The 12,085-nt window shown below is 38.7% G+C and overlaps 1 protein-coding gene across 2 annotated transcripts in view; it reads right to left on the reverse strand.

Annotated features, from left to right (window-relative positions):
* LOC753135 (anosmin-1) overlaps positions 1-12,085 on the reverse strand; it is a 50,951-nt gene that overhangs the window by 21,329 nt on the left and 17,537 nt on the right. For both annotated transcript variants that reach the window (XM_030982282.1, XM_030982281.1), the window contains exons 2-3: positions 9,078-9,161; positions 563-622 (exon numbers count right to left, since the gene is read on the reverse strand). In XM_030982282.1, coding sequence (XP_030838142.1) covers positions 563-622; positions 9,078-9,161 — 144 coding nt within the window. The remainder of the gene's footprint in view (positions 1-562; positions 623-9,077; positions 9,162-12,085) is intronic.

The raw sequence follows: 12,085 nt of genomic DNA on the forward strand, positions 1-12,085 counted from the left end.
TTAACTTGACTCAATTTCCTTGTTACTGATAAGAAACAAAGCTTGCCTGGGCTGACAGAAGGGGGTCAATAAACTAGTGCACAAGAAATTATAGGGTAATAGACTTTCCAAGAAATAGACAATGATTTCTTTAATTTGTATTAAATATATAATCATGTCTCAAGACCGAAGGGGTGATAAGAAGGCTTACATCAACGGTTTACATTAAGGGATTGCTAGATCATAAATACACCCAAGGCCAGCGATACCAAGGGGGGGGGGGGGGCATAAATTATGTCATGTTAAGAGCTTATGGATGAAAAGCCACTCGGACTAAAAGAAATAATTGTGACAACACATCATACAAGATCATCAAATAACATTATCCTTGGGCCCCATGACATGAAGCTTAGCAAATTTGATTGAACATTTGATTTTTGCGATTGATAGCATTGATCACTGTATAGAATCATTTGCAAAAATTGATCATACAATCAATTGCGAAGTTACAGGGGCCCTAGTACCCCCCCCCCCACCTGATATGCAAAATGATTTTCGTCAAAATATAACTACATTTACTCACCTGGCACTTTGCTTTGCACGTATCCAACGATTTATGAGACTTTTTGCAAGGATATATACACTGCAAAGAAAGGAAAAAAGACAAAAACAAACAAACAATAATTATGACATTATTCATTTATGGTATGAAATGTCTGATTTCTGTAAAGCTATGTGCATACACACAAGACGCGTATTGAAATAATTATATGTATCCACAGGGAGACAGGAAATTAGAAGGAGAGATGGGCTGAGAGAGGGAGAGAGAGAGAGGGAGAGAGAGGGGGAGAGAGCGAGGGAGTGATAAGGAAGGACAGAGAACAGAGAGGAAGATAAAAGATGGGAGGGAGAGAGATAAAGATACTAATACACAGACAGAGAGAAAATGGGGGAGAAGGGAGATAAAAGGGAGAGAGATAAGAAACTGACAGAGGAATCAGGAGAGGTAAGCAGAGGCAAAGACAAAGGCAGAGACAGAGACGAAGAGATAGAGAGTAAGAGACAGACAGACAGACAAACGGGGAGCGAATCAGACAGCTGGACAGTCAGACAGACAACCAGACAGAGAGACAGTCAGACAGACAGACACACATGATACATGATGACCACAGGGGGAGTCACGCTGACCCAAAAACTCATCTCCCAAAAAATTGTGGTGCATGGGGAATATCTGCCTGTGCGGTAAACTTTAATAAAAAAAGAAAAAAAGAGAGAGAAAAAAAACCTTGTCATTGATGAATGGGTAGCGTGACAAGAGTGAATACCTCACATAGATACGTAATCCAATCGGACAATTCCCGTCCCAAACAGGTGCATACAATCCACACTACATCTATCCAAATAAAAAAAGATAAAAGAATAAAAGAGGGGAAATAATTCGTCGGATGCCTGAAAGAAAGCCATTACTGGCATTGACAATACATAAAATATTGTAGCTCTTACGGCATTCTTGCAACCAGCCGATGAATTGTACTTTTTTTGGCATGAGAAGACAGATACGCGCTTGCTTATCATCGCAGTGAATGTGCTGCTTGTAGAATGATGGGTGGATTTTCATAATTAGTTCAGTCACGATCTCCTACGACAAGCATTCTGATAATTTTTAAATATTGCGATGGTAAAGTGAACAATGCTGATGCTTGCTCACACTGAAGGTTTTGGGTTTTAATCCTGAACATGTAGAGTCTAATCTGCATTAACACATACAGGTATAATCATTTTAACACTTGAATTGACCAAACATGGGAGGGAAAAAATATTTTTAAAATTTAGGTGGCGACTTTTCAAGCTTGCTTTCATGAAAATAACACTCTTTAATTTGTTTCGCGTTGAACTCTATCCAAATTTTTTTTTTTTTTGGGGGGGGGCTCTTTTATGACTTTTGGGGCAAATTTGCCCCGAGCCCCGTGTCTTTTTCCCCCTGAAACATGGTTACTACATTCTGGACTGGAGTCACTGCCCCCCGCCCCCCCCCCCCCACACACACAAAAAAGTGAGCTTTTACACAGTATTCCTGGCTTACACATGTAAGTGAATTTGAGAAAGTAAAGATGGTATCACAATGCCTGTGCTGTAAAGTTAAGTCATGTACATGGACAGGTCACTCATGTGTACTTCTCACCCAAAAATCAAAACGAGCAAACACCAACGGGTTTTAATGGGTTTTTTCAGTAGTGTTAATGGCAGTAAAAAAAAAATCTGCAATTTTTCCAATTGGTGTTTGGGTTGTGTGAAAGGGCCCTAATGTCATTGATTGTGGACTCCTAAGCTTGTTGTCAATTTATTTGTGTTCTGATTCTCTGATTGATGTGTCCGATGCAAAGGTTTTTGATGTCAGTTTCTGCACTTGTTAACTCATCACGGTATAATCCTTCTCTGGCTGTCGATCAGGATCTGTGATGTCATCGATTACATCAGCGGAAAGCATCCATTTAAAACTTGGACCGCAGAAAAGTATAATTAGGTGATGTAATGTTAGGGTAGATTGAGTACTACCTGATTCTGTTATGACTGGATTCTAATCGTGGTTTTATCATGCTTCAATTTATCATATATTCTCTGTTCAACTTCTATGAAAAAGAAGACAAGACTGAAATTCCTAGCTGGAAGCGTTCTTGGTCCTTTCTTTTACTTCAATTTTCATTAATATACATGTACATTGTACATGTTGGCCTAAATGTATGACTCAAGGCATGTCTAAGTTTCTACTTTTAACATTACTTATAATATTGACCAATAGGCCAAAAACTTGCAGCATTTCAGCAATTAAATAAACATATGCCTACAGGTACATATTTGTCACTTTCAAAGGCACCTACCAGCATCTAGTACTTTCTGACAATGCATCTTGACAGCAGAACCAATTATCTTTGATTTATTCCATATGAGACCTACTTTATCTTTCTTATATACATGTACATGTATACCGGGCCTTCCTGTACTTTTGCGTTACTTTGCTTTGATGATCTTTCCTAAAAACTGCCAGCAGCCAACCCCAATCTTGGGGCCAACCTGATACCCTCACTCAAACCAGGATTTACATCTGCTCAAATTGATTGCTTGACAAGGACCGCTGAGAGCCCGGAGAGGCTCTTTACTGTCACCACTGGGTACCGACTCATTCCCTGAAAGCTTGCATCCCTGATGATGTTTGACTATCTCCATCCGCCCTACCTCATTCATACATGCTGGCAGGCACACATTGCATGACAGAGTCCAAGATTCATCAACACTGCCTTAATTTAGTAACTTTGTCTCAGATTAGCCGTTTAGGTCAGTCAGGAATTCCATGACTTTTACAAGCGGATTGCCCGTCTGATTATCAAGATATTTATGATTGGAAATCAATGGGAATGATATATAAGCCGTTTAGGTCAGTCAGGAATTCCATGACTTTTACAAGCGGATTGCCTGTCTGATTATCAAGATATTTATGATTGGAAATCAATGGGAATGATGTCACCACAATCACCATCATTCTCTTCATCTCTCTCTCTTTCTCTCTTCATCTCTCTCTTTCTCTCTCTCTCTCTCTCTTTCTCTCTCTCTCTCCCCCTCTCTATCTCACTCTAATCTTTTCTTTAGAGGACTGACTTGCACTATGGAACTGCGGAAGAATTTAATCTGGACCCATTAGGAAGCTGGGTAGAGGGATGGGCCTCCGCTATCTGGGCTGCCAGATACAATCATCATCACCCACACAGGCATCCAGGCGGGCGAGGAAACAGTCTGGGAGGCTACCCAAATAAATGCGCCTGTCATTTCTGGGTGAAGCCCCCCTTGCCAAAAGAGCCATCTGTGATTTGTTTGGGTTTTATCAATCTTCCTCTCTCTCTCTCTTGCTCCTGCCCTGGGAGGGACTCTGGGAGAGAGAGATGCAACAAGATGATTATAAGAAGAGACCTGGGAGTTCTCACGCAGCAAACTTCGGTCGGAAGCTTGTTGGAATTCTGTGAGAGGTCTAAAGCGAGTGACAGGCATGGCAGAGTCCTACACAAGATGTAGCAAAATATATCATGACGTTTGGCATAGAGATCGCAACTAGAGTACAATTAAACATTGATTTATTCTTAGGACTGTGTGAAGAAATCGTGGTCAGACCAATGTACGTTGCGGATAGAAATGGTGGGATGGAGATGGAAAGAGGAGAGGGGGGGGGGGGGAGAGACTTCAGAGTTTTAGGCTTGGAGGGTCATCATTATCATCAGTTCTTTGGCAGTGTCCTGAGTGAGGACATGACAAGGGGTCAAGAGGTCAACCAGTCTGCACTTTCCGCACAGCAGGTGGTATATCCCAGCATGCCCTCCCCTCCAAGCAGTTTCCATTCCAAAGGAAATGAGCTATCATGCAAGTTCACTAATACCCTTTTCACATCTATTTTTGTTAACCCCGGACTATCCTTAACCCCATACTATCCTTAACCCCATACTATTTTTTTTGCTGTTCACATCTATTTTCTTAACCCCGGACTATGTGCTTAGCCGGGGTTAAGAAATTTCACGCGATTCACACTACGTTCGCCTTAGCCCCGGACTATTCGATAGCTCATGAATATTAATGCTTTTGCTACCGCGCATGCGCCTTTCGACTAAATGAAGGGGAAAAACTATAATCAATATCGGTCAACGAACTCTTTGCTTGTGGTAAAAAGACCAACAATATACAGTACGGTACGTAATAATTTTAGCTCGCTCGTGTTGTGTTATCCAGCCTTGCGCAAAGCGTTTTCCCTTTATTATTTTACCGATACAAATCAATTACCCATTTTTCATCCAATTCACTTGATAAATTTACCTACGTAAATATGACTGATAATGATAAATGCAATAAAAAATTATGAGCTACATGTTCTTTCACTATTTTTTAAAATCAATTTTATAATAAAGATTTTTTCATAATGACCTCTGCCTCGTAAAAGACTAAACGTCAATACAGAGAGCATGCATGCGTAACGTGAACTGCATGCATGCGTAACGTGAACTGCATGCATAGCGCGCGATAAATGCAAATTCACGACCACACGACCACGCTGTCTGTGATTGGCTGTTGCTTAGCCCCGCTTCTCCTTAGCCCGGTTCGGATTCACACTACGCAGCTTAGCACCACAATTGCCCGGCTAACCCCGCAATTGCCCGGCTAACCCTGCTATTTTGCAGGGCCAGATAGTCCCGTACTATTTGTGGGGTTAGCCCACTTTGGCAAAACGTAATGTGAACAGAAAGCCGGCTAAAATTACCCCGGGTAATTGGTGGGGCTAAGGAAGGAATTGGTGGGGCTAAGAGCCCCCTTAGCCCCACCTATTTCCCGGGGTTAAGCAATATTTGGTAGATGTGAAAAGGGTATTAATCAAATCTCTCTTCCACTCACACTGCATAAGTACAAAGGGCTAAATTGTCTCCAAGTTTAGGACTCAAGAAGGAGAAAGTTAGTAGGCCATTTACCTCTTTTATACAGCCTTTAAATCTTATATTTCTGGGTCTAGGCCCTAGGGTATTGATCTACATACTTGTATGAAAATAGAAACCTTCACAAATTATAAACCCACTACCTGACACAAACTTAAGTCATTTTAAACTGTGCCTAAATTATAAAATGTTCCTGAAAAATTGGCCTGCAAATGGGGCATAGCACCTGTAATTTAAAGTAACGTGAACAAGCCTTTTAGCCATTTAATACGGTGTTCAAGTTTAAAACGCCTGGTCTAGGGTGTACATGTAGTTAAAAACTGAAGATATCCCATTAGATGTGAACATGACGGTCAGATGTAATCAGGCCTTGTAACCAGGAGAAACAATAACCAATTTCTAAACAACAACAAAATATACACTATGAACATGACTGACAAAGAAAGCGAACAAAATATACAGTTCCTCAGGTAGACAAAGGAACATCCCTTCACTGCTATTATGTAAAAATGTGTAGAACAGGTGTCACATGCATATTCACCTTTTTACATAATAGCAGTGAAGGGATGTTCCTTTATCTACCTGGGCAACTGTATATTTTGTCCGCTTTCTTTGTCAGTCATGTTCATAGTGATAGGCAAGTGATTTCAGAACCAATAAAACAACTGGAATCATGCATTTCAGAGATGATACTTTTATCTTGTGAAATGTGAATCTACATTTGCGTTTTGAGTCCAATCTAATTAAAATTAAACTACAGAAATAATCTCATTTGCATAAACAGGATTTAGATGTGTAGGGTTTATGTATATTACAGGACAAATTCTTTTTTATATTAGGTAGCGATAATTTTAATTTAAGCCTACATAATGTACATGTACATATTATATTGTACTGTAAATACATATAACTTTGATACATTTTTCTATTAAATCTTATAAAATATTGCTGTGTGATGTATTTTGTTATATTGCTTTTGTACTTTGATGTTTGTATTATAATGTAAATAATATCTGATTACTTTGTAAAAAAAGACATTATCCGCCTTTTTTCAATTAGCCTACGATACATGTATAGGCCTACATGTACATGTACCTTATGTGAAATGCAAAACATAAATGTATTGTACTGAAGGCTTTGGGGCTAAAAGAAATTACAGATAAACAGATTCCAGATTTCATTCATGCCTTTGACAGAGACAGACCCCCGTATTAAATTTCAACAACATCATTAACTCTGCATGTATTACGAGTGTATTTTAACTATGCACAAATACACAGTCAATTGGGCATGAATGAAAATCACTGCTAAAATTCATTTATGCAACACCATACATGACCTCCTTGTGACACGCGCTTGCATAGTTGTGGTTAAACTCCCTTTTTCTCAACCTTTTTCAACCCAACAGCATACATCCCCTGCTGCGAGTGTGCTTTCTCGTTGTAAAATACCCAACTCTTTCTCCAAACCTCTAGCCCGTAGTACCTCACAGAAAAAATGAAAGGCAACAAGGAATTATAAGCACTTAAAAAGTTCTAGTACAACACATAAAAAACAAAAACGGTTACTCCCTACATCCATCTTATCTTAAGAATCAATTTCATGGTGAGCTAGATTCGGAATAGAAAAAATTCCATTACACAGCTGGGGTCAATTTGAGGGACATTGACAGTGGGGCAATAAATTGCGCTGGAACTGGAGATTTTAATGGGAAAGGTGTATGGGCTGCAGAGATAACTTCATGCATTGTGTGGTAGTGTGGGGAAGCCGAGAGGTTTGCTGGGGTTTGAATGCTGCGCACAGAAGTCAATGGGCACGCAGACAAAAAGGCCAGCAAACTTTTGTACAAAGATTGAATTGTGTGTGTATGTGTGTGTGGGGGGGGGGGGGGGGGGGTTAGTAATGCTGTGCAGTATATCATGAACAATCTAAGTTTTATCCTATTCTACAAGCGCAAAGTCTTCTTTGGCACTGCCACTTGGCCAGCCAAGGAGAGATTTGATGATGGTTTGTGCCAGAATATCTGTATAATGATTAAATTATATTACGTTTTTTAGTTTGAGAAATTCATTTTGTCTCGCTGTCAAGAAGCAAAGTTTTTATGAAATACGAATAATAGGGGCTTGTCCCTATATACTCCAATACTTGCAAAATAAGGGGCTACAAATACGTTGGCATGACCATGAAGACAAAATTCCATTTGGCCATATCTGGAATTCTGTTTGAACATTCTTTTATTAAATTGTGCTTGAAGATTAACAAAATAATTTCAAAATTGTATGGAAAATAGGCCCTATATTTCAAATAGCAGTGACAATGCAGCACCAGCATCAAACTTGTCTGAATCCGTAGACTACTTGGGTCTACCGCTTCCAATAAGTGATTTCCAGCAGTACTTTAACCAACAATAGAACACAAAAATGCCTTCTTCTTCAACCAAAAGAAAGGCACAGAATACAGAGAGAACCAACAGAATGGCTGTGCTGACCCAATGCTTGTAACCTATTTGACTTTGCATTTTTTGGGGGAAAGGCAGCATTCAACGAGCCCACTCGGGCAGAAACACATCGATAAGAGTTTTGGAAATTGAAACTAGACAAGCGGAGTGGAAAGAACGAATAGATAGAGAGAGAGAGAGAGAGAGAGAGAGAGAGAGAGAGAGAATGGAGGCGAGTCTGACTGACAATTGCCGGTACTTTTATTGGGTAGTCATTAGACAAAATGTGTGGGAATTATGTCCTTTGTTCAAATAAAAACAAACTGTAATTGCGTGCCCTCATATTTCTAATTCGGGATAGAATGTGTAACACCCACATCATCGGAAGAATTTGTAGAATAACACTTACAAATACATGCATGTAGGCTGCAAGGACACCGCTGCAACTTCGCAACAGGTGCAGAATGTCCGTAGTTGAATACATGTTCCAACATTAATGGCTGTGCATTGTCCCACTGATTGCACACATAAAAATCCTGTTGCAAATTTAGTTATTTTGGAATCTGTTAACTGAGGAACCAGAAAGTTTAGCCACATGTGAAACTTTCCCGATTTGTTAAAGCCATTTTCACCACGAGGAACTTTCAAGAAAAGTGTTGTGTCAATTGTGATTTCACAAATCTGTGACAAGAAACTTTTCTGAATATGAATCACTCTCAAGATGTGTGAACCTTTCTTGTTATCAAGTGTACAAAATTCAAGTTTTGATTATTCTACAGTACCTGACAAGAAAACTGTAATGAAATATTTCTTAGATTATGGTAAATTTTGTTAATTTAGTTAAGTTAGTCACAATAATTTTTAAAAACCTGTAGCAATGAAAGTTTTATGGGGTATTACAAACCAAATTGCTCAACATACCAGACAACCAAAGGTGCATGAGTACACATTGTACGCCTATCACTTTCCCAAGAAATCAGACTGACTTTGAGCGAAACTTTCCCTTCATTATGAAAGCAACAGATGAATACAGTGTTTATAAATCCACACTGATCCCTTAATTTGAAGGTAAAATACAAATTCAGTTTATAATGGGAAAATTCATTCTGAATTTATTATTATAAAGATGGAACAAGTGAAAATAAACATTTTGAAACACCGTAGAGTAAGAGGTAAAAATGGTGAGATGTACTTACTGATGAACAATTGATATTACTGGAACACTCTTCTAATAAACTATAACTACCGGTACCGTTCGTATGAAGGGCCGAGGATGTGACCTGCAAGACAGAAAAGGGAAGAGAAACAAAAATAAGATTAGTAAATATTAGGATTTCCTTCATCACTCAAGAATTACATGTAATTATTAATCATTATGACCTATATTAAACCGAACGTTATCATGGTCAAACCATAATCTTTATTACTGTTAATATTATTATTATTATTATTATTATCATTATCATTATAATACTCATCATTACTATTATTATTTTTAATATCATTATTATTATTATCATCATCATCACCATCATCCTTATCATTATCAACATCATCACTGTTACATACCAGCAGCACATATGCACAATTTCACATTGTAAATATACAATTTGTGCTTGTAAATCAAAAATGAATATGGGCCTTCAAGTACAAGTCAATGAAAGAATATGATCCAATTTCACATGAAAGAAAAAATCTAAATAATGATGGAAAAAATGGAATGAAAATGAACAATTCCAGCATACATGGGCTTAAAGATGAAGTTGAGTTCTGGTCATGTGATTGCATTGAAAATAGAAAAGAAAAGGTTGATCATCTAGCATATAAGACTTTGTGTGTATTGCAAGGTTCTGGAATCATCAAAATGATAAGAAATTTGGCCAAGTCTTGGTAAAGTTACAAACACTGAACACAGAGAGATGTATATGGGACTACACAAACACGTGGCGTAAAAATCCTACCCCCGAGTTTTACGATGTTACATGACATATTTAGAATATGAAGGCATTTGAAGAGCCATGCTTTTCAGGGAACATGTCTTATATGATGTTCTTGCACACTTGCATTATAAGAATGATAACGCTCACAAATTATTTGTCACCTCTTCCCAGAACTCAACTTTCTCTTTAAACAACTCCAGGAGGCCAGTTTCTCAAAACCGTCCCAAATCCTTGGACATCCCATAGAAACAAGTGTTCCCACGAACTTAGACTTATGACCGTTTTGAGAAACTGGGCCCAGAATCTCATCCAGAAAGTTTGTTAACAATACAGGTATATTGTATGAGAAAGGAGAGTGTAAATCCCTTCTTAGAAAGCATTGAGTGACAGATCAATAGCCCCTTGGCTTCACACTGTCCACTCCGAGAAATAATGAATGGGTCCTACTTCAACCGCCTATGGTATAAACTACATGTATCCTAGTTAAAGATGAAGTTGAGTTCTGGTCATGCATAGGTTGATCATCTAGCATATAAGTATTTGTGGGAATTGCAAGGTTCTGAAATCATCAAAATGATAAGAAATTTGGCCAAGTCTTGATAAAGTTACAAGCACTGTACACAGAAAGATGTATATGGGACTACGTGACACGTGCCCGACACATGCGTGATATCTATTCGGTCCAGATAGATATAATAATTTATCTAATATATCAATTAGTAGGCGGTTTCTCTGCAAAATTTGTATCATTACGTATTAGTCAAAACATATATCACATGAGAGCTTCCATTTCATTTTTTGAGAGGGGGGCGTTTCCAAAACTGGTCTTTACCTTTAAGAGCCAGAAGGGCATTGACTCTGTGTTAAATTACTTAAGGACCCTTTTTAGCTCCAAACAATGTTATAATTAAAGAGTCAGGTAACCTTTTAAAATCATAGTTGTAATGTTTGAAAACTTGAGGGGAAAAAATAGTTTATATTTGAAAACTTGAGGGTAAAAAAATTACCAAATAAATAATTTCAAAAAAATTGTGGGGAGCCCATATACTGTACACAAGTCCCTAGCATTGGTCCTGTATACCGTACATCTAAAGTAAATTTATAAATTCAAATTACTGTATACATTGGTCAACTCAAGAGGATAGTACTCTTTTCAGCAAGGGCTTTTAGACCTGTAACTTGGTTCATGGGGTTTAACACAAACACTTCAATACCGTTTCAGATATCACACTTGACATACAGTATTTATAAGGCCTTTCTGTACAGGTTATATGAACCTGGTAGATTCATGCAGATTTCGATGAGAGACACTTTTTGAAGAAAAACCACAAATGTGATCTCTGACATGTGATATTTCTTTACAAGTGGTTGCGAAAGCAAGTTTCAATGCAGTTTTATCACGATTCATGTACATTGTAAGTTTCTTTTTAATCCTAAAATCTTCCTGAAAACCAACCAACCTACAAAAAACGAAGATCTCAGTCATGCATCTTTAATTCCCCTGCCCTTATCGACGCGGGTTTACCACCATACAGGAATGATACAGGTAAGCCGTCAGGGGAAGGTTCTTGCACCAAATCCGCTTTCAAAAGGAAGCTAAAAGAGGCCCTGGGGTTTGGAAGACGGGAAACAGGATGGAGAAAAGGGGGGGGGGGGGGGGGGGGGGGGTTACAAGCCTTGTCCAGAAACAAATCACCCTCATGTTGAGTTCTTTCAAAGGGAGAAAATTGAAAGCAAAGAAACAGTTGAAAGTTTCCCGTGGTACAGATAGCTTACTGAATTACTGGACTACTCCTTGGTAATCTACTTAGTGCATCCTTCAAGTCTTTAAGCTGCCATGTGACCCCCAATCGACCAATGAGAGTGCCCTTAGCTCACGTAACCCCAAATCCTCTTTGCTACTCTGTCACATTGTCCAGAGATAAGGGTGAAGTATTGTCTGTACCCACTTGTCCTCCTAGGGTCTTTCCATACCTCCGTAAGACCGTCCAAAGCCCTTTTCATTTTGTCCCCTTGGAAGACTAAGTCTAAAGCCTCTTTTCTCTATCCCTGTGTAGGATTTCTACCTCTAACTCAATGCTATGTAATCCCTCCAAACTTCCTCTAACTGTCTTCTATAACCTGGCACCTTGTTACTATGAAATATCTCGGGCATCTCGGGCACCATGGAAGATGTCATTTGTATGCAACCTCATGGTAAATGAAGGGGCGTGTTCAATATCTTGAGATTTTATGTAGTAGAAAAAAATGAAGTGGTTTGTTTT

This window comes from Strongylocentrotus purpuratus, unplaced genomic scaffold, assembly GCF_000002235.5.
Source record: "Strongylocentrotus purpuratus isolate Spur 01 unplaced genomic scaffold, Spur_5.0 spur5_scaffold_12, whole genome shotgun sequence".
In the NCBI taxonomy this organism is placed as follows: domain Eukaryota; kingdom Metazoa; phylum Echinodermata; class Echinoidea; order Camarodonta; family Strongylocentrotidae; genus Strongylocentrotus; species Strongylocentrotus purpuratus.